We start from the raw sequence: 24,598 nt of genomic DNA on the forward strand, positions 1-24,598 counted from the left end.
CTTTGTTTCTCAAAACCTATGAAAAAGTTTCCTCTAATGGCACTGTAGGAATCTGACACTGCTGTCTTCTTTGTTTTCTGTTGTAGTAACAGACGTCTCTATCACTCATGGAGAACTCTGATCACTCTGAATTCATAGGCTGGCAGGAAAACCAGCTCTGATACCACTGTAATATTCCCACAATTTTTTTTGATTTTTAAAGCAATATCACAACCACACCAATCACTCGTTAGGGTTAGAATAATGTAATCCAAACAACTGAAAGGAACCCTACACCTTTTGATCACCGAGAGCCTAGACTAGGAGGGTGAGAGCATATGGTAGCAGGGTAGAGATAATCTGCTGAAATGCTGAATACAATAATGGGCAGCGAGCCAACCCCTTCCGCTTATCCAGTGGGAAAGCAAGGAACTTGGCGGTAAACCAGCCAAGAGAACAAAACTCCAAACACAAATCACTCTACCGCAATATTTCAGCGGGAGGACTGAATACACCAAACAAGCTCAATTTGACCGCTTATGCAGCGGGAGGATCATTGCAACAAATATCACTCAACCGCTTATGTAGTGGAAGCACTGAGTTACAAAATATCAGATATAGGCGGCAAGCCAGCCTCTTACACTTTTCAGTGGGATATGGAGAATACAATCCAGAAACGGTTAGTAGTACTAGTACTTAACCTTACAATAGAGAGGAAAGATAGAGTAGAAGTATAATGCTGATCACATGAGATAACTATCATCAAACTAACTCAACACCAACTTCCTAAAAATCTGATATAAAGACAGCAGGCTGGAAATGCATAACCAGCAACACATAAACTCACTAAAATGCTTCCAGCTCTCTTCAAACTCACTCCAAACAACCCACAACACACCCAAATTGACATTAGACACCAAGCGACTAAGAACACACCGAAAAAGAGCTACTAAGCACCTCAAAACACCTTGCACGCATCCCAAAGCACTCCCAAAACCGACGCCTAAGCTAGAAAAGTACTATTTGTATTATAAAATCTAAGACTCTGAATAAGGGGCTGCAAACTTACAACATATATCACCAATAGCATAGAAATGGTTCGAGCCAAAACTTAGAATGATAAGTCACTCAGGCTGGGAGGTATGATCGAAACTTTGCTTCAGCCATAGGGTAACAACAAATCTGGAAAATTATAGCAGCAAACCAACTCTCCAAAACCACACACGCAATCCACACAAACGAAGCTAAGCTAGGAGTGATGTCTCACACTCGAAATTGCAATGGATAATCTAGGAGGTCTTCACCCTCGAAGAAGTCTGGAAGCATTCCGACAACATAACATTATCATTTCTTTGGATAATCAAATGAGTAGCCAAACACCTATATAAATAGATTTTTCCCTCTAAAATTCAAATGTAATTGCTCCCAAATTCGCCCAAAGCTCATTGCATTTCATTTCGCTATCATATGGCGTCGAATTTACATTTCATTTCATTACCAAAATGGGCGCCCAAGTTGTAATTATTCAATAGTTAGAGAAGTTCGAACTTGCCTAAGTCCTCAAACAATAACTTACGACATTCTTCAAATTTCAACGACTAACTTAGGAAAATAACAATATAGATGGTAGATAAATATTTTCCCCCAAGTTGCCCACAATACAAATAATTAGTAATAAAAATAATTAAATATTAAACCTTAGGATAAGGAATTAATATTTAATTAAATAACTTATAACTCCAATATTGAACAATACCAAAATCAAGGATGAAGTTGTGCGACGAAGACCACTGAACTGTGTTGAGTCAGCACCTTGTCCGAGGCTGCTAAAATTAGAAATGCCTAACACAGCCACTTACTAAAAATAGTAAGTCAAGAAATATTGCTCCGAAAAACTTCGCACCCAGAAAAAGAGCTTGGAAAGCTCAGTAGAACTGCAACATCCAAACAAAACTGAAGAATTCCCTCCCGATAAACCTTAAAAAGCTCGCGCAGAACTCGCTTAAAGTTAGAAACCCTAATTCTCCTTTCCAATTATCTAACGGGTCTCCAGAATAGGCCAATGGACCACTGAAAGCACATCACTGAGAAGGGGACATTACAACTACCCACAAGCTGACGATACAATGTGGCATCAACTAGTGGAGTGGAGCACTTAGCCTCAAGCTTGACTCCTGAAAGAAAGGAAGTCGGTGCAGGCTTACAATCAACCGTATGGAAGCGTGCAAGTAGATCAAGAGCATACTTGGGCTGCGAAAGTGTAATCCCGAAAGGTGATTGTGAAATCTCTATCGCGAAAAAGTAGTGCAAAAGACCCAACTCAGTCATAGCAAATCTATCATGCAAAGCAGATTTGACACTGCTAATGATGGATGTGGTGCTCCCTGTAGCGGTCAAGTCATCAACATAGAGCACAAGTATCAAGTGTGAGTCATCCTGTCGTAAAATGTAGACATTCGGATCAAAATGACATTTGGTGAACTGTGTGGAGAGAAGGAAGGAATCCATCTTGGCATACCAAGCCCTAGGGGCTTGCTTAAGGCCATAGATAGATTTCCTGAATTGCCAAACCAATAAAGATTCCTGGATGAAACCCTGTGGCTGCTCCATATAAATCTCCTCATCAAGATCCCCATGAAGAAAAGCACTCTTCACATCCATCTGATGTACAACCCAACCATGAGCTGCGACAATAGCAAGTGTCAAGTGAATGATGTTCATCTTGGCTATAGGCGCAAAGGTCTCAGTATAGTCAACACTCGGAACCTGTGAGAAACCTTTCGCAACAAGTCTAGTCTTATACTTATCCACACTGCCGTCTGCTGCAAACTTGGTTCGATAGATCGACTTACATCAAACCATCTTTCTCCCCTTAGGGAGAGGGACTAACTCCCAAGTGTTGTTCCTCATCAAGGAACTATACTCTTCCTCCATAGCTTGGTCCCACTGGGGAACCTGTTGATGTGTATTTTACGCACATAACAATACATAATAAATTACCAAGATAACTTACCCTCTCTTGAACAAAATCACCTCAGATGCTAAGAATGAGATCAACTAAAATGATTCCAAGGTTTCTACATGTCAGGTCTTGACGAGTGGGTAACTCAATGGTCGATGTGAATTGTTGTGTTCACTTGGGGACTTACGCAAATGCTTGGATTATCATGAATGATGCGGAATAGGTGTGCTGACAACTTAAGATTTATCAATATGGCTTTGGATTTACTCCTTACTAAAAGAAAGGGACAAAAGGAATAGGGTTCAAGAAATCTATTCTAAACTTAGGAATGTAGGAAATGATGAATGGATTTAATGGAATCAAACCAGGCAAGGTGTCACAATCAGGTATTGACACAAGCTTAGTGCAATCGTCTAAGGTATACTTAAGGATTTTCAGGCTATCACCATCAAACATTAACACCATCCAAGTTGATGCTTGTCAAGGGACGCATAATAGTTGAAGTTAAGCTTACTTAAATTCCTGTTGACCACACAAGGCGCACTTACCAGCGGCAAGAGGCTAGTGGTATGGATTAAGGATTCCACACAAATGAATTCAACAAATCTTCCACTCAATTTAACATACATGAAAATAAATTCTAATCTAACTTGGAGGAATTGAGAACCATGAATGCAAATACAACACTTGAAGAGCAAAATCACCAACAATTGAACAATGATTAGGATTCAAATGGCTGCAACATATAGCAACAATCCTACAAAAACTCTCTTACAAATGAGAGACAAGGAGGCATATATAGAGTCTCTTACAAAATGGATGGCCAAGATTGATCTAAGATCAACGGCCGAGATCATGCCAACAAAACCCTAGAATTGCCCTAATGAGGGTTACATAAAAAATGATGCCACCAACATTTGGCCCAATGAAAAGATACCTAGTCATCAAATAGGGAATCTTTTAGAAGATTCCTCCCTGCATCTCTCCCTGTCCTAGCATACTCCAAGAATCTAGCCAATATTGAATCTAACTCCTCCATGGAAATGCTAGGCAAGGTATCCTGTTGTAAGTCAATCACGTCTAGTGAGTCCGAGCAAGCATTCAAAGTGTTCTCCTATTCTGACATGAGCTTCTACGAACTATGAACATGAATCAACAAAGAGACCAAGTCATCTATCTGACTCTTCTTCAAAGAGTCCAATTGTCAAAAATACATAAATTTCATCTCGTCTTTTAATTCAGCTAAGTGTAAACCACTAGCATCACTAACATCAATACCCAATAATTCCTCAATTGAGGCAAGGATCTTCATCTGAATGTCCTGAATTAATCCTTCCATCTCCGTACAACTCAACTGGGCGTTCTCATAAGTTGATTTTTTCACGGCTAATGAACAATACCAGCCATGGAAATCATATTTGTCTCCACTGTGCACAATGTTCTCGCTGACCAAGGTGGAATTAGGAATCTTCTTCAAAGCTTGGAGGCGTGGAATAGTCTTGTCTTGAATAGGTCGGAATTCTTCCCAAACTCCCTCCAAATACTGGATTTTGAATACGAGCCCTGTTGTCCTATCATATCCATGGACAAACTGAGTAAGGAAATCATCTGCCTGCTTTCTTGTGCTCTCAATCCACTTTTCCACCTCCGAGAGTGTGCCTCTCGCTGCCTCATAGTGTGAATGCATTCCATGGTCAACTGCAATAGGGGAAATAAGGGTGGGATCTTCATGCCATGCCCCTGCAATATACTCTCTAAGTCTGATATTCTCTTCTTTGTACCTTTCTTTCTCCGCAATCTCTTTGTCTAACCTTGCATTGATTGCCTTAAGTTTTTCACCAACCTCCTGAAATTCTTGCTTTCTAGATGTACGACCAAGGGCAACTGAAGTGATCTGGAAATCCATAGGAGTAGCAATGTCCGCTATCATGCCTGCAATAGGAACAACAATCTATGCAATCCGCATTCTTGTCTCATCTCTAGCTATGTGCGACAAAATCTCCCCTCTCTTGGGCACCTTCTTCTTAGCACTCCTAGCTAGGTAGTCATCAATATCATCAATAGACTGTACCTCTATCATTTGTTTAGTTTTCTCCATACTTCTCATCAGCCATTCAGGAATAGCGGCCATTTCCATACCATCTTCGAGACATTTCTCGATCAAGTCCTCTCAATGCCGAGATAACATCCTCATTATCATCAAGGTTGTTCTTGGTCCAATCATATACGTCATTTCCCAAACTAACTTCCAAAAGGATAGTAGGGGATCCCGACTGATCATCATTTTCATTCGAAGGTGTAGATGTCGTTGTGGCAAGGAATTCCTGAGTATTCCTTGACAGTATCATTGTGTTGGAACACTGCTAGGTCTCCTTGTTCAGTTCTGTAACTTCAATCACTTCGATTGATGAGACACTGGGAGGGGGTGAAGGAATGATAGTCTTCTGTTTCTTCTTCACGTCCTCAATCTTCTTCCCTCTGGCCTTGACTTCTCCTGACGTGTTCTTCCTTCTCTTGGGAGCTTGACTCTCTTCATTTGCATGAATCATGACATCACTGATAGTCCTCTGATCATCCTCAGAAGTAGACTCTTCCGGCTTCATCCTTTCATGAGTGAAGGGAACACGCATGTCAACTAAGTTATACATTTGTATATCTACCCATATGCGGGAGAAATTCAAGACCTCTCTCATCAATATATTCAAGTCAATCTCTTCTAACTCTGACCAATTTGGCAATAGGATTGCTTTCTTCATTTCACTCTCATACTGTGGATGTGTATGATCTCTGTCATCTAATACTTGATCAGGAATGAGGAAAAGTCCACACTTTCTCATAAAATCCACTGACATTCGGGACCACATTCTTCTCTTCATTGCTTGCTCATCCATCATGTTGGCCCAATAATCTTCTATGTCAATTTTGTGAATGAACTTCTCTCCCCTGATCCTTCTGACCTTCTTGTCTGGATCAAATCTTTCTCTTTTCTTGTATGTAGCAAATCGATAGAATGCAAGCTCCTCACTTGCAGTGCTGGTGGCTATGGCAGACTGGCAAACCTTTGACATCTTCCCAACTGAAATAGGGAATGTCATGCTTGTCTTGTGCTTCTCTCTCTGAATAACATCAAACTCTAGAAGCTGTCTTACCACTTCCAACAATATCATTCTGTCGGTCGGATACCTAGGAAGTCTGTAGGGTTCAGATTGAAACCCATGAATCCTTAGGTATGTGAAAGTGGGAAACTGTATATACCATGATCCATATTTTTCTATTAACTCTGTTGCCTCCTTGGACAATCTTCTGTGGATTCTGCCTTGCAGTATCCATGTGATGTACATAGTGAATGCATCATTCACTCTCTTATAGTCTTCAATTCTATACATGCTCAATTGGGGGTAGCATTCATGACTCCGGAAGTGTCCTTGCCCATTCCTAATTTCACCTTTGCATATTAATCCTTTGTATGAAACAAACCGTGCAAGCATGTATACTAGGTAAGAAGTCATGGCGAATGACTTGGACCGCTCTACATTCCTCAACTGAAAGTCTAGGTTGTCACTTATAATCTTGGACCAATTTACTAGTGTTCTTCTAAGACAATCTTGGATGAACTAGAACATCCATCCATCAAATATTGCTCCCTGTGGCATCCCCATCACTCTATTGAGTAGGAATATCAAATCACTATACTCCTCCTTGAAATCTATGCACATGAGTGTCTTGGGAGCCTTGGAATGATGAGACCTAGGTTCAATCATCCACTCCTTGTTAATTAAATTCTTGCATACACCCATCTTCTTCGTGTATCTTTCTGCATATTCATCTTTGGTCACATCCTTCATGTTCGTTCTGCGTGGAATTCCGAACACCTCTGCAATAGCATCCTCATCAAAGTAGGCGATGACAACGCCCTTAGCAGTCTTGATCATTCTTGTGAGCGGATCATAACATCGGGCACACTCCAGGATAAGCTCACTGCACTGTATGGACTGTGGAAATCCATTGGCATGGAAAATGCCACTCTTCATAATGTTCGCATATGTTGGGGAAGGAACTTGATCTCCGACTCCGAACATCTGACGCTACATCTGGTTGAAGTCTAGGAAATGCATGTTTGTATCTGTGATGTCCTTCCATCTGGATGAAATCTTAAGTTTTGGATAAAATCCAGCCTCCAACATCTTCAATAGTTCTTTCTTTTCCTTATATCCAAAATTTGACATTGCACCTGTACGAAGCTCGAAGTTAGACTTAGGAAAATAAATAATGCTCTGAATAAAATTTCTGACTTTCTAAAGATTTTAGCTAATTAGAGCATGGAGTCAGGAAAATAATCCATACACTTGGTAAATTTTAACAATTAAGTCCAAAACGTGACAACACTAAGGCATGAAAACCTTTCATAAAATTCATTGATACCTCCTTATGCTTAGAAAATATGCAAGCTAAAATGCAAAGGAGTATACTGGATTAATGATGACTAAGGAAAGGTGTGAAAGGTTGTATTTTCACACAAAGTATGTCTGAAGACACCTTCCGCAGTCAACAATGGAGGTCAACAATTCTGAAGACAACTTGAAAATCAGACTTTTAAAACATGTTGCAATCTTAAAAAATGTGCATAAACTCGATAAAAATCAGTTTCAATGATGAAACAATCATATTCAAGAATGTAAGTGTGGCTGGTAAAAAATAAATTTCTGAGGACAAGTTTGAAAATTGACTACTTCAGACTTACTAGCACCTTGCAAAGTAGTTAAAAATCGCTGAAAATGATGAAAAATGGCTAAGGAATCAGCTCCAAGCAAAATTGCCAAAGTGGTTAGATGGTTGGAAATGAAAATTTCTGAAGACAACCGCCTAACAATGGAGTTTTCAGACCTGCAACAATGATAAGATGGTTTTGAAAATGCACACAAAACTCCACAAAATACCTCCAAACGCAAATTGCCTAAGTTGGAATTGGCTGGGCAATAAAATTTGAAATCTGAAAATTAATGGCAGCCATTAATGGAGGTCAAATTTGAAGCAAACCTCAGATCTGAAGCGAATCAGTAGGTTGGAAATGATGGCAGCCACCAAGAATGCAGAAAATCACCCCAAAATGGGCACCAAAACTCCTCCCAAATAAAATCAAAATTCTCCCAACTATGGCGCCAAAGTCAAATTATGAAAATGTTATTAATGGCAGCTTAGATCTGCAAAAGCAAGGATGGCAGCAATCTGGAAAATCGCCCAAGTTGGGATTGGATACCCCAAACATAAAAAACGCCCTCCTTAGCAAAATCGAACGTCACCCAAAAATCATGGCATTTAATCAACAATGGCAGCAAGGAGATATGGCGCCCAGCTGAAAAAAAGAATGGAATGGCAATGGTAGCCAACAAAGTCTTCAATCACCTTACTTTAATCACTTCGTCAAAATTCACCAAGGAAAAATTGCCTTTGTATGAAAACACCTGACAGATTTAATAATAAAATAATGCTAAGGCTCCTCTTTTATACTTGCTTTTATCTCTTACTTTCACCACACAAACAATGTGGGAGACAACACTTGCTTAAATACTTGCTTGGTAAAAACCTAACTTGCTTCTAGAAGGTTAAAATATTAAATGATTATTGCAAGTTATTTAATTTTGCTTTAAAATTTTTAAATAATCATTAATAATTATTTAAAAACAATTAAAAATGGGGCTTATTTATGAAAATATTGCAATTTAAATCCAAATTAAGACTCCAGGGGAAAATTGACTTGGGTTGGGATTGAAAAATCCCTTTAAAAATCATTAAAATAGTCAAAAATTCCCCATAACGGAAAACCGATCCTAGCTTGGATAAAAATCCATGCATAACTTCATAAAAAATGCACACAAAACTCCCCAAGGGAAAATCAATGGCAGTCTGGATTGAAAAATCCATACTCCAAACTCACTTTACTTGGAAAAATACTCCTTGGTGGAAAATCAGCCTCAGTCTGAATGAAAATCCGAACTCAAAACTCTTCAAAATACTCCCAATGGAAAATCGACCTCTGTTTGGATGAAAATCTGGACAAAAATCCGCAGTCGCTTGACACAAAACATCTTGGTGGAAAATCGACCTAGGCATGGAATCATCCTCAACGTTGTCTGCACTTTAGTCCGCACTCCAATCCGCAATCCTTGTGGAAAAGCGATGGCAGTCTGGATAAATCCTGACACTTAGCCAAATTTCAGCACTCCTAGGGGAAAATCGATCCAGGCATGGATAAACAGTAGGGGAAAATAGTAGCCAATATGGATTTCAGGGGAAACCCATGTGTAGTGTGGATTTTGAGTGGGGGAATGGGTTGGGTAGTTTGGAATGTGAGGGGAAAAGCACCTCTAGCATCGAATTTGACCCTCTAACCCCTGGAAAATGAATTTCCCTTGGGATTTATGATTTTAACCACTCAAAATCATTTAGAAACTTTAAATTTAGACTGGACTTCGGCAAATTTTCCAAAAATATGAGCGAAATGCTAGGAAAATATTGGAATAAAGTGCAAAATCAATTTAAATAATACCTTAGGAGCGAGAAAATAACTCCAAAAGGTCTTGGAATACCTTGGCACTTTAAAATCACTGATGCGCGTGTTTAAACACACGTTAACGCTCAAAAGGTCAAACATTTAGGCAAAACTTAAGATCATTAAATATCAACTTTTGCAACTCGATCCTATAACTTCAAAAACCCTAGACGACACTAGGCATGATCAAAACTTCGAGACTCAGGCACGGGAAACACAAAATTGCCCACTAAGCAGCCAAACCCTTACCTAACAATGCAGAAAGCCAAAAAAGAGGGGGTCCCCGTTAGCAATGGGGCGATGTGTGAAAAGGTCACAACAAAACCCTTGATGCTTCCTGAAATTTTTGTAGATCAGAAGCGGTAGCAATGTATGCATGTGGAAGCTCCTGATGCTGTGTTCGAGTCCTTCGTGTATTTGAAGGATCCTCAACAAGAGAACCTGCTGACTCGAGTGTTTGTCGAGCCCAATGAGTTCTAGGTGGAGGTGGAGGACGAGGCTCCTCAACTGCTAGTGGACCCTGCGAAGGTGTAACCCTGCGAGTTGGAGTTGAAGGAGTCTCATCATTTGAATCACTCTCATCACTATCCACAATGGAGGAAGGTGGAGGAGGAAGTGAGGCTAAGCTAGGAGAGCTTTCCTCAAAATGAACACTCCTCTCAATAAACACCTCATGTGTCTTTGGATCTATCAATCGATATACCTTAATACCCTCGGGATATCCAACGAAAATGCAAGGCCTACTCTGAGGTTCCAATGCGTTGCCTTTCTGCGGAGAAATGCAAGCCCATGCTAAACACCCAAAGACTCCGAAATGTCTCACAACCGGTTTCCTACCAACCCAAGCCTCAAAAGTTGTGATACCCTTCAAAGCTTTGTGAGGAACCCGGTTTTGGATGTGTGTGGCACAACTGATAGCCTCTGCCCAAAAGGCAAGATAAAGAGAACGTGCATGTATCGTACAACTAGCCATCTCCTTGAGAGTTCTATTCTTTCTTTCTGTGATTCCAGTCTGTTGTGGAGTGTAGGCAACTGAATCCTAAAGTTCAATACCCTCAAATGTACAATACTCCTCAAGTCTATTGTTCACATATTCTCTTCCATTATCTCTGCGAAGGATCTTGACCATGTCTTTAGTGATTGCTTCTCCACATGAGCCTTGAAGGCCAGAAATCTGTCAAACACTTCACTCTTGTGAACAAGAAAGTAGACCCAAGTGAAGCGGGAGTAGTCATCAATGAAGGTGAGGACATAGCGGGCCTTCCCAAATGAAGGTGATGGAAATGAACCTACTACATTGCCATGAACAAGTTGAAGAACTTCCAAAGCTCTCCAAGCTTTCCCTTTATCAAACTTCTCTTCGGGATGCTTCTCATGGAACATCCTGAACATACACCCTCTGAAAAATTGATTTGAGGTAGACCTGTGACCATGTCTTTAGTGCTAAGCTGCTGAAGATAGCGGTAGTTGAGGTAACCAAACCGCTCATGCAATAGCTTACTTTTTGAATTTGAATGAGTAAGCAAGGGCATAGAAGGGGATCTTGGCACAAAGTGGGAGAATGCAACCAATGCATCATTATCAAGTTCTTTTACCACAACCGAATCAGGTGTAAACTCAACCTTTTTCCCATTCCCATAGTGAGTGATTTGGTAGATAGAGAGAAGATTGGTGGTCAAGTTAGGAACATAAAGAACATTCTCAAATGTTCCATCATCCATGGCAACCGAACCTTTCGCTTCTACCTCAACTTGTGTATCATCATCTATGTAAATGTGAGGTACCTTAGATGGCTCCAATGAAGAAAACTGCTCCTTTGTAGAACCCATGTGATAAGAGGCACCCGAGTCAAGTATCCACTGCTGTGAAGAACCTGCTTTAGCCACAAATGCTTGCCCTTTTCCCTTAGACTGTGAGGAAGTGGAAGGAGATGATTCCTTCTTGTTGTAGGTGGATGGCAAGGTGATGTTGTTCTTCTTAAGGAGATTTGTCAACTCATCAACTTGCTTGGTGTGGTAACGATGCTCATCATGACCATACTTATTGCAATAAGCACAAATTGGTTTTTCCTTATTAGGTGTGCTCCCCTTCTTGGAAGAGGATGAAGACTCGCCTTGTGATGGAGAGGATGATTGCTCTTTTTCTTGCTGTGGCTTTGACTTAGACTGCTTTTGCTTCTTTTTGGAACCTTTGCCTTGATTCCCTTGATTAGCCACCAAAGCCTTAGGACTTTGAAGACTTGAGAATCCCCATGCTCAACAGCTTAGATTGTTCCAACATCAACATTTTTGTGAAAGCATCAAATGTAGGCATAGTGTAGGAACTTCCCATTGTCAAGCGATGGGTTTGGAAGCTAAAAACAAATGTTGCATATTCGGATGGAAGCTTGTCCAACAAGTTGAATATCAATTGAGCATTTTTTTGTCAATTCCACAATCCTTAAGGTTTGCTCTTAGCTCATTTGCCTTAGTGACATAATTTTGGATTGTATCAAAAGTCTTGGGATCCAAGTTGGTTAGCTCATTGTCAATCTTGTAAGCGTCTGATTTCATCAACTTGACCATACAATTTTTGAAAGATATCCCAAGCCTCTTTGATTGTGGTACACTTCTCAATGTGAAAAATAAGGTCATCTGATACATATTTTCGCAAAGTTCCAAGAGCCATGCAATTTTTAGTGAGCCACTCTAATTGAGCATTAGGATCAGCCTTAAGATCTGCTGGTGCTGTTATTGTTCCATCTATGTAATGCGTGAGTCCTTTTACCATTAGTTTACTCCAAACTTTTATTTTCCAAGATGCATAGTTATGTGGAGTTAAAGGTGGAAATTTATGAGGACCCATTGCAACAAAAATGAAAGAGCACAAGGAAAGAGAGGCACAATCACACAAGACACCCCTCCAAATTCACTCAATCAAAAACCCCCCCAAAAATGATGATTTGACACTTTATACTTAGCGCGTGTACAATGGGCCACTTGCATAAAATGGCAAAGTGGACTTCTGATTTCAACTTTACAACTGCCTCAATAGGCCAAAAAAGACTCAAACTGATAATGCAAGAGATCTAAACTAAGATCCAAGCAAATTACAAGTACCAAGTAGGCCAAAAAAGACCAATTTTTGAAAGTACAATATCCACTCAAAATCACTGCAAACCGATGACAAATTATGAAAGTAGACGAAAAATTATGCACTTTCAAAACAAACGGCACTTGCAAAGGAGGTCATATGAGCTGAAACGAAGCGTTTGAAGTTGCAAAATTGAGGATTGGACAGGTTCATTTGTGAAAAACTGGAAATAATTAGACCACCGTGGAGAGCACGAAAAATTAGCCCAAATAAATAAAAATTGCACCCAAAAAGGAGCAAAATTGAGCAAGTTATGGGCCTCCAAAGTTGATCCTCAAAACCAAAAAGCTCAATGAGAGGGGGTTCAAAATTTTTCCAAAAAGTGCTGACACAAGTTGACATCAGCATATCATTATGTTAAATTTGACTTCCGTATGACCGTCGCAAAAACTTCACCTCCCTGCTGATTGAACGTTCGTACAGTACAAACTTGTTGACGTGGTTGACTCGGATGATGACATGTGGCACGCTGTACTGATGACGTGGCATGTATGACCAATGACGTGGTCGTCCGTACAGATGATTGGTCTGCCAACTATGTCGTTGACTGCACTACCGTATGTTGACGTGTCTGCAAACTGTGCAGACCGTACGGAGGATTGGGTAGTGAGTCAGATCTACGTGGGTTAATAGAAGGTCGCCATGTGCCAAAGTGTATTGGCTGGGTGGGGCCGCGTGGATCTCGCGTGGCGTTGCAGTGGCTGCGCTAGCAGAGCCAGTCGCTGTGATGGCAGATGGTTGTGGCGGTGCAAGGAACCGGCAGATTGGGTGGTGTTGGAGCCCTGCGAGTGGTAGGACTGGTGGAAGGGAGGTTGGAGCACGGGAAGGAGGAAGTTGTCGATGCTGCCGGGATAGGTAAGACCGGACAGTGAGGCAGGGTTGATCGAAGTAACTATGGCCCTGCACACTGTTGTAGTTGGTACAGTACAGTCGGGGGGTGGCGTTAATGTACCCCCCCCCCCCTCGAAAATAAATATAATAATTTTTTTTTTTTTTAAAGTTTTTAATAAAAACTCTACAGTATGCCCACATAAAAAAAATTCTGCGAATTAAAAATAAAGGATATATAAAATATTCGCAAAAAATATTTTTTATTTATTTTTTACAAATCTGAACCGTACTTTAGCCGAATTGGCTAAAAAATTCCTTCGATGCCCCAAAATGCACTTTTATCAAATATAGGTGAATTTATACTCGATTTTAATGGAAACAACCTCCCGGACTCAACGGTGAGGTCGAAATCGCTGTACAACGCCTCTAAAATGAGAAGCACCTCAGATCCAAAAAAGAAGCCTTCCAAAATGTCTTCCAAAAACCAATCAATGAAAGCCCCAATGGCTTTGATACCATATGAGATTTTGCCAAGATCAAGGGCACAATGAAAAGCACAAAAAAGGGGGACAATAGTTTGACAAGAACAACTTGTATTCTCATCAATATGCAAAAGTGATCAACTGGATTTTCTAATATAAGAGAGATGAGCTTGCTTATATAGGCAAGGCCAAATGCATATGTGAGCACACAATCATGACATGTGGCTCAATGAGAAACAAGGGTAGGAAGGGTAGGTAGGGCTAGGTAGGAGAAATAATATAATATTCCACAAGAGGTGGATCACCCACCGAATGTGGAATGTAACAACAAGATAAGACCACAAAATGTGGAGTTTTTCCTACAAGCATCATCCCTATGTGCACACTTCCCTTAGTGTCTCATATCCAAACTACGATGAGATGCATTATCCTAAGTCAACTTAAGTAAAGTGTAATTATATCCTATAAGAATAAATAATTACACCAACAATGCATATTTAGTTGATGGCTCCCACCTTCATTAATTGCTACACATTTTAGTTTAATAATGCTTCATGCTAACATTTCTTTTGTCTTAGACAGTTGTGTCTTTGTCTCTTCTATCATCATTGGCCTCCTTCATTATTTGATCGCTTTCCTTCATCAAAACTAATTGCTGCTTTAGTATTATAACATTTGTTATCTTTATTCTTTAAGTGCTGATTATTTCTCCCTTGACTTTGCTGCCTTCTTGCTTGTTATAAACTCTGTTTCTGCATTCCTTGTATTATACATTGACCCCATGTTGACATATCCATCATGCTTTCAGTTGTATTTTCCATCGTCATATACCCTTGATGTCAATGACATGAATTATTACATCAATGACAATATTTTCAACAATAATTGTTAATAATTTAACACTTTGTAACATGATATGGATGAACAACTATTCATTCTAGTTTTGTTATCACATAATAAACATTAACTAATTAATGCACCTTGTTTTTGTTGATGTACAAAAGTGTTACTTCTACCAATCAAATAGATGATGCTAGAAGCAACATATGGTTGAGGGATTTAAATAGTGTTCCATGGAAACACTGATCATATCCTCTTGTGGTGTAGGGTATACCTTGGGGACATTCTAGGGATGTTGGGATAGGGTCAAAATGTTCTCCCACCATCCCCATTTTTCCCAACTTTGCTAGATCTCTGGGATATTTTTGGGTCTTCTCATCCTAGGGTTGTTCCTCATTTTTCGGGCAATAAGATGTCCCTATCACATCCTTGGATTGTGCCCAATAGGCTAGGGATGTCCCTTTATTGTCCTGAGGAGTTAAAGAGACTCTACCTTGATGTTCTTTGATGATCATGCTAGCTCCTTGTTTAGAAAAGGTGGGGGGAAGCTAAACACTTAAAGACATGTGGCCGCATAGTCTAGTAATCCCATATAGTTAATGGAGAGGCCTAGAAGGGATTCTGTATAATAAATCATATTTATGATAATGAAGTCAAGAAAGGATTCATGAAATCACTTAAAGGAAATTCATATTGAGTAGGCTGCAAGACTTTGGGTAAGGTGGATAACATATGCTAGTCTTAAAGGGTACAATAGGATGGCTCTTGGCAAGGTAGACTAACTTGAGAGTAGAAGGATCATGAGGATTGGTGGCAACTACACAAGTTTGAGGATGCCAAAAATAGTTGTTGCCCTCATATCATATATTTTAAGTCCCACTATTGTTAAACGTTAAGTCACAGGGTTCTCTAAATTTCAGCCATGAGGTTTGAAATTCAAGGAACTTCAAAACACTACCAAACAGTCATGGAAATTTGTTGAATATTCGTAGGGATAAAGCGCAATGTTTTAAAAAAAATTATTAAAATATATTTGATAAGAAATGCGTTTTAGGTATTTTACGTGTTTTTTGGTATCTTTTGCTTGTATATCATGCATGGGTCTGCACGAAGTATTTGCAAGTGCCATTCAATGCCCTTCGTTTCTTCCTTAATAGAAATTTTCATGGTTTCATTGGGTAGAGCACAAAGTGGAGAGAATATGTAAGGTTTGGATCTCTCTTTTCCATCTGTCTATCATCTCCTTTGACTTTCTCTTCTACTTCAACAATGATAGCTCCTTCACCCTCGATATTCGTTGAGTTTTTTTTCTTAATATGTTCTTAATATTATTTGTTTTATCATATTATTGTATGTTTATAATATAAACATAATATTTCTTTTTGATAGGTAAAATATAGACCTGGGGTCTACTCTTGTTATATTATCATAAAAGGATTTACAAGTTTCTAGTGTGGTTTTTGCCATTATAGTCAACCCAGGACAACATTGGAACTGGGGTCCCAACTTACTATTGTCTACTTGCTTAATCATATCTTGTCCCTAGAGAAAACGAAATGAAGCATGCTATCTTACGTAACATCTATTGATCATAAAACTAAAATATAGCTTCTACACAATAATAATAGAAAACATTTTTAATCCAAGTGTTCCTCCACTGTGAACTCCTGGAGCCAGTCAAGTTCGTTCGTTGGCTCCAATCTCAAATCCTCTTGAGAAACATGGCACATTTTCTTTCGGGTTGGCAATGTCGGGGCAGGGATGAGTCCATAGAAGTGAATACCAAGGGAAAGCGCTCAACCTCCATCCCGCAAGCCTTAATACTAAAGAAATCCATAGGCAAAGGGATGCCTTTGCCCTCGGTCACCATTTCCAACATGTCTTCCAGGTTATTGAGGAATTGTCGAGGAAGCCAAAAACATGGACGAGATGTCCATGTTAACCTTGTATCTATGGTCCATCTGCATGAAGGCTTCCCCCAACACTCCTCCTATCGCATGCAAGATTAACCCATGATTTTTGAAAACACTCTTCAGCTTCGTCTCCTTAATGTCTCCAAAAAATGTCATTTGTTCGCAAGTGCATATTAGGTGGGTTGTTAGAATGGCCCCCAAATGCTATTGCAAAAGGATTTAATACTTTTTGAGGCAGCTTACACACATGGCAATTAAGGAGAGAATGTCCTCCATTAAATCTGTCCTTGGCCAGCTACAGGTGCTACTTTGGGTGGTTTGGAGATGATTCACTTTATGTTTGGAGATGATTCCCTTTATGTTTACATTATTACTGCGATAAGGGAGTTAAACTTAAAACATCATCATGAAATGACACTTGATTGTTCTTCACATTTTGTCCCAACGATCGCCAAGTTGGCGAGTCTATCGGCCACTTTGTTGGCCTCTCGATAGATGTAGTTACTTGTGTTATTTTCCAACATGGACACCAACTCATATGTCCTTCCCAACAGAACTTTGAACTTCGAACTTTGGATGAACTTTGTTCCAACTGCATTGACCATGAACAGTCCCCTTCTATCTCAATTCTACTAATATTTGATTTCATAGCAAGTTGTTGTCCGAATAATAATGCTTGTAAATCTGCTTCATTGTTGGTTCTAATAGGCAATCTTTTGGATAGGTGACCGATGAACCTTCCCTTCCAATCGCAAATGATACATCTAATGCTAGATGCACCTAGATTTCAATGGGCCGCTTTGTTGAAATTTAATTTTAGTAAATTAAATATGTTTTATGTATATTAATATATATTAGCTATTATTTTATCAATATAAATATAAATTATATATAAATAAAATTACATATTTATATTGTATAACATATATTATATATAATATTTATTTTATGATATTTTTAATATTTTTTTTCTTCTATATACATTTATTTTAATGCTAGAAATATATGAATAAATTTAAAAATAATAAATATAAATTCAATATTAATTAGAGAACTTGTACTCTTGAAAGAGAGGTCACAAGTTCAAATCCCAAAGGGGCTAGGGTATGTACACCTTATCGGCTTCGGCCCATTACCCATAAAAAAAAATATTAATTATATTTAAAAAAATAAAATTATAAAACGAATATAATCACAATTTTTTTTTTCAGATTTTTCCCTCACCAAATTTCATCTGAATTTTATTGTTGCCAAAAATGAACACAAACTCAAACTTGTGGCATAGGTTAAAATGAATTGGTTGACTTATAACTTTATCCACATTGATAAGAGGGAAAAGCTTACCAATGCAAGAGTGAACAAGATATTTAATGTACATAGTGCTTTGACCTCATATATTGCTTGATGCTTGAATCTACGTTACCCCAAGTTTGTGAGATGGAGAAACGAGGGGATGAGGAAATGGGTTTCTGGGACGGATTTTTATTTTTGCCATTTTAGGGGACGGTAGAGGGGACAGCTATATAAAAAAATAGGGAAAATTTAAAAGATACAGGGAAATTTCAAATCTCAAATATCTTCATATGATAACAATGTAACATTGGTAAATCTAAATTGAAATTCCAAAATTTAAAACATTCATCAATGCATCATATACATAATACATAGCAATTGAGTTGAAATGAGAGTTCAAACCTCAAATTCATAAATTCATAGTCATATGCATTCATAAATATAATTCATTGAACACTATCAATATCATGCATATAATTATATCAATATCAAAATGCCCAAAGGCTGCAAGTTTCAATGCATATAATCCTCTCATTTTTCTCTCCTTCAACTGCTGCTTCTTTCTCCTTTTTCGCTCTCCTCAACCAAATGACAACACAAGATAAAATTAGGGGGTTTTGCCCATTTAGGGTGAGCTGCAGGTGTGGGGGCCACTCGGCAAAGAAGGAATACTGTTTTTTAAAAGTTTTGATTGTTATTTTTTTCTAAAAAGCGACACGTCTGTGGGGGAACGGCCGGCGTCTTCGGGACAGTTGAGGGACGTTCCCCCCCCCCAAAAGACGTGCCCAACGTTTCCAGGTTTCCGAAACATTTGCTTCCGAAAACTCAAAATTTGGGGATGGCATGGGGACATTTCCCATCATTCCCCAAACGTCCCCTTTTCCGAAACATGTCAAAAACAAGGGGAAACATGTCCCCAGATAACACTGGCTTGAATACAAGGAGAGTCCAGAAGTAGGCTGGTATTTGAAGGATAAGGAAACCAGGGTAGGTTGATTTGGATCAGGATGTGCACCCAGGATTGGTTAGGGTCCTTTGGAGGAGCCAGCTGATTCAAAGTCCAGCAATGATGTGAAGCTTTTTGGACTCCATGTGACATGCATTTGATGACTTTAATTTGTGAACTACAATTGTTGTTACTCATATGAGACTCTTGTAGATACAGTTGTACTTGTAATAAACATTTATTATAATTTAACAGTTAGGTTAAGATTTCATATCTATAATTCAATAATTGGTGTTTCATCTCAATGTTTATTGTCCATTTTTAGTGTTATGGATAGTACATAATATATACACACACAAGCACATATGATTTGCCATCTCCTTGCCTTCACGAAAATACAGGGAAAAAATTGTCACCCAGAAAGCTCACATCCATGTCCTTCCAGAAACTTGGAGAAACATTTTTAAACGAGCAATGATTGATCACCTTGTAGGTTAAGAATAACTTAATAATAGAGTTTCCTGATCTTTAACAGTACATTAACTTACACTTTTGGTCTTGACATTGAAATGTAATGGCAGGTCCAGAGAATTTTTTGTTGTGATTATGGATGCAGACTCTCATAATGATGTCAAATTCTTACCTAGTTTCATTCAAGATTCATGGTTCTAGGTCAAAATTTATATGTTATAATGGAAGATTAAATCTTGCTCTCTCCCTGTAGGCATTCTTTTGGCTTTTTTCACAATTGAATTATTTTTCTTTCTTATCCTGTGCATTTCTGCGTACATTACAAACAATACTCTTCTTGAGGTGTCATATTTTCTGCTTCAGTGTGCTGTGAAGAAATAATTGGAAGCCTATGCACCTTGATTAAGTTATATCCTGTTTTCCTTTTAATTGCAAAGAAAGTTACCAGGAGATGGTAATGGGTACTAATATGGGAGTCGAGAATGGTTACTTCGAGATGGCAATATCTTTAAAGAATGTTAAATGCTAAAATGCTTAAAAATTAAAAATAAAACTAACATTGAAAATTTGTATTATGAGACGATGGATATTTTTAAAGAATGTTAAATACTAAAATGTTTAAAAAATCAAAAATAAAACCAACATTTTAAAGCTTTAAAATAGGTTAATTATATTGATATTTGATAATCATTATCATTATACAAAAACTATTTAAAACCACTATCATCTAGAGATGATAAACAAACCAGGAGGGGGATGTCATTATTTTTAAAAACATGGTGTGGGGGGACCTTGGAAATGACTATATATTCAATCAGTTGATAAAAATTCACTGCATGTACACAGCTCAAGCCTTATTATTGTTTTACTTCATGTTCTTACCTCTTTGGAATTTAATAAGTAGATTTTCTACCATAAAATTACAAGTGTAGAAAAAATAGAAAGTTACAAGTGTACTAGTGCATTTGTTTAGAACGAACTTCATATTTTTTGAACTTGTACCATAAAATTACAAGTGTAGAAAAAATAGAAAGTTACAAGTGTACTAGCGAATTTGTTTAGAAGGAGATTTACTTCATTTTTTTTTTTGAACTTATATGAAAAAATATAAAGTTACAAGTGTACTAGTGATTTTGTTTAGTTTAATTTTTGTCAAGCACATTAAGAAAATCTAGTGAATTTATGTCATATATATGAGAAACCTCTATTGGAAGTTCCTTGATTTTCAAGGGATGCTTATAGGAGACATATAAGCATCTTTCGTATATGATATGTATTTAACTCAAACTTTGATTTATATATATGGAAAATAGTAATATGTTCTACAAATTCAGTGTATATGTGTGTTTTTCAAGAATATTTGAAGAACTATATATTTTCAAATGTTCGATAAATTTGCCGATTTTTTGCGGAGTCCAGAGTTTTCAAAAATTTTGGGCCAAAAGAGTTATTGCCGAGTAAGATTTTTTCATCTTTGCGTGTGATTAGGATAGCTCTTTAGTTTCAATATATAATGATGTTTTTGACAATATGCAATTATAGGCAGTCTTATGGATGCTTGTGAAGAGTTCTCTGGTTAGTGATTGCAGGGAGCAGATGGTGGCAGCACTTTTAGCTGCAGGGGCCAATGCAAGTATGGTTTCTGATCCAACACCAGAGTCACCAGGTGGATGGAATCCTGCCGATCTGGCTTTCAATAAAGGGTACGAGGGACTAGCTGGATATCTGGCAGAAAAAGCACTAACAACACACTTGGAGAATCTTACACTATATGATAAAGATGATCCAAGGAAACAGACTAGTTCATCCGACTTTGAAATTTATGAGTATTTGACTGAAGATGAAATTTGTATGAGAGATTCTCTTGCTGCTGTTCGTACAGCTACAGAGGCAGCAGCTAAGATAAATTCTGCATTTCGAGAGCATACATTCAAATTAAAAATGAAAGCATTTGAACTAGCTGATCATAGTACAACCAAGGAGGAAGCATTGAAAATGATTGCTGCCCTTAAGATTCAGAGGGCATATAAGGAGCACCGAGAAAAGAAAAAGATTGTTGCAGCAAGGCGCATACAACATGTGTTCCGTGGTTGGAAAACTCGCAAAGAATTTCTAAACCTACGAAGACAAGTAGTCAAGATTCAGGTTTGTGTATTCCTGTACCCATTGCATAGACATGATTATTACAAATTGGTACGATGTATGTTATGTTCCTTACTAATATTTACACTCTTTTTTTTTTGAAGTGGCAAGATTTTCTTGGATTTGGAGGTTTTATCATTCTTAAGTTTTTGGAACATATTAATACTTCTATTATTACTTTTTGAATACTGTCTTTTTAATTTTGTATAACCAACCAATTATATCTGCCATAATCTATTTTTCAATCAGGGGAAAGAACATGATATTACCATCAGTAACACACAACTATATATAGAAGTTTCAATCACTGGCTTCAACATCATACAGAATGAATGTTTATGTGTGCATAAAAAATGAAATTTCCTGCAATTTAGGAGTCCGATGTGGCTCCTCCACCTCGCCAAAATGAGGTTGAGGTAGCACCCCTCACAGGAGTCTAAGGGTGAGAGAGTGAGGGGAAGAGAGATAGGTCTAGATCTTGAGGGAGAGAGGAGAGAGTGAGATAGAGAGTGGTAGACAGAGGGGATAGAGGAAGAGTGATAGGGAGATAGATAGGTCTAAAATTCGGGGCAGATAAAGGGAATGAGATAGAGAGAGCGAGAGGACGGTGATAGGAGCCTACTGATTATTGAAATTTGACTAAGTCTGAAAATTTAAAATATCTTCTAAAACCTAGAATTTGCATTATAACTCGTAGAGATCTGAAACCACTCTCAAACATATTTTTCATTCTTGCAAGTAAATGGCGTAAATCCTCGCCGAGCAAAGAAACTTGCAGTAATCTCCTTTTTCATTCTTCAGGCACCATATTTTCCACCTTATCACGATCAAATTGATAAATCTAAAATCAAAATGTTTCGTTGTTAGTAACTTAGTATTGAAAACTTTGCATACACGGAATAAAGAGTATTGTAGCGTCTACAATTTGCATAAGATCTTGGTTTCAAAACTGAATGTTCTCAAAAAAACAAAATGTCTACTAACATTGATGCATAATGTATTTTTGGACCTTGAGATGTTGAAAACAAGGACCACTAAGGATCTCAAACAGCTACCTTGACCCTCTGCCTCCATCCCTTCGTATGATGCAGAATCCTACTAACTCTATCATTATCATAAATTTAAGTTTAAAAAAGAATCCTTTATTGTACTAATGACATTCAAAAGAAGCTTCAAATTTTCATCTTTCTAACTTTTTTGTGTTCCTTAGCATAAACACCACTTTTCATGATTATTATCCTCCCTTGCATCCTTCTTGGCAATAATTTGATATCTTGAAACCTGATGTTCACAATAGCATTCATAGCAGAAGAGAAAAAGGAGAGAGTGTAACATTGGCATTATTACACAAGTGATTGGGACTACATCATGTTACAGCCCCACAAAATTTTCCTTTCGAGGATCTCATGTTTCGCAATGTTTGCTAATCATTTTTGTTGCAGAATGTCATGGCTTGAAGGTTTTTCATCCTCAAAATTGTTTCTCTTCATTAATGAGGTCACTTTTAACAGCAACAAATATGGAGATGGTCTGAGTAAGATAAGTGTTTCGCTTGATGCTGAGTGGAAGAGGAACCTGATTATTCATAATGCCTTTCAAGTGATAGAAATCTCAAAAGTAGTGATGGGAGAATGAAGGCCAATCTGCTGTATACAACAGAAAACCCATTAGGTCCCAGCTAGCTTTGAAGGGGTTGGAACAAGGCCGTCTGTAATGAATGTTGGTCGTAAAATGGGCTTTGTACTACTTGTTAAGCTACGTTGGTTAAGTATGTTAGTGTCGTCGAGGGTAGTTGTCTGTTGCACGACGGTTCCCCACGGGTGGTAACCGCAACCCTCGACCGTGTCTTTATATATGCTCTTGTACTTGTTGTTGGATACACTGAGGCAGAGAATGATTATTGTACTAGACATTTTTGGCATGAATGAAAGCATTGCTCTGAGTTTTTGGTTACTATTCTATCCTATGGTTATCATCTGACTGTTGATATGCAATATTAATAACACACCCCACGGGGTAAACATCTGGTGTCGTTACCGTCTAAATCTGGGTAGCCACGAAGCGTGAATGGCCTACGGAGGATAATGGGCCAGCCCATTGGCAATAGCATTGAGGGGGATGATAGCCGATTGAGAGAACTTTATGAAGGGGAGAACACATTGATAGGCGACTTCGTGATCCGGTTCCAGGCGGCTATAGAGACTTTCGTACGAGGGGAGGCTACACAGGAAGAGGTACCTGAGGGTGTAGTCTGGGACGCTCTCAACATCAATCCGGTGGCAAATAGGTTGTTACACCAACTCCCGCGTCTCCTAGCCCAAGCAACCCTTGCCCACCAGCACTGAAGGGAGGAAACCCAGTGTGAGGAGCGACACCAACAGGTCCTCCGGGAGTACGAAGAAAACAACCGTTGCTGGGAAGAGGAGCGTAATGGCAAGCGACGACGGGAAACTTGAACCTTGAGCCTCAGGGGCAGAATAAAGAACACTCCTACATTATGTATGGGAATTAATGCCCAACTTATTAAATAAGGATAGAAATAAGAAGGCACAAAGTGAGGAGTGGGAGGCCGCACAGTGAGCCCTGATTTTGGAACAACAAGTAGAACGTAGATGGAGGCTGAGGCAACTTGCTGAAGGACGACCTGTCGAAGGGTTGCCCGAAGGGAATCAACGAGGTGTCACGGAGGGTGTAGGAGCAGAAGCCGAAGGAGATTTCTACGTGTCGCCAGAACAACGTAGGGTGAGAAGCTACGAAGAATTTTTGGAGGAAACAAGGCTATGAAGAAATCTGGTCGAAGAGACTCAGGATTAGTTCAGGAATTTATCCCTTACACCGTGCATAGAGGACCACCAAAGGGAGTGAACAGACGACAAGGGTGAGAAGGGAGGGGAGGGCAACCGTATGACCGTAGGTGCGGAGGAGGCATAGGCACACAGCAAGAAGGACCCCCTCTTGGGACCCATCACACCAAGCACGCGGGTACAAACCACTGTACCCCCAGTCACTCAAACAACAAACACCACCGGTGTAGGTGGGAGTAGTGCAGGTGCACGA

The 24,598-nt window shown here is 38.8% G+C and overlaps 1 protein-coding gene across 1 annotated transcript in view; it reads left to right on the forward strand.

Annotated features, from left to right (window-relative positions):
* The window catches only part of LOC131048483 (calmodulin-binding transcription activator 6), a 238,453-nt gene that overhangs the window by 190,476 nt on the left and 23,379 nt on the right, over nt 1–24,598 (forward strand). The window contains exon 10 of the mRNA XM_057982443.2: nt 20,989–21,544. Coding sequence (XP_057838426.2) covers nt 20,989–21,544 — 556 coding nt within the window. The remainder of the gene's footprint in view (nt 1–20,988; nt 21,545–24,598) is intronic.

The sequence above is a fragment of the Cryptomeria japonica genome, chromosome 2 (genome assembly GCF_030272615.1).
Source record: "Cryptomeria japonica chromosome 2, Sugi_1.0, whole genome shotgun sequence".
Taxonomy (NCBI): Eukaryota; Viridiplantae; Streptophyta; class Pinopsida; order Cupressales; family Cupressaceae; genus Cryptomeria; species Cryptomeria japonica.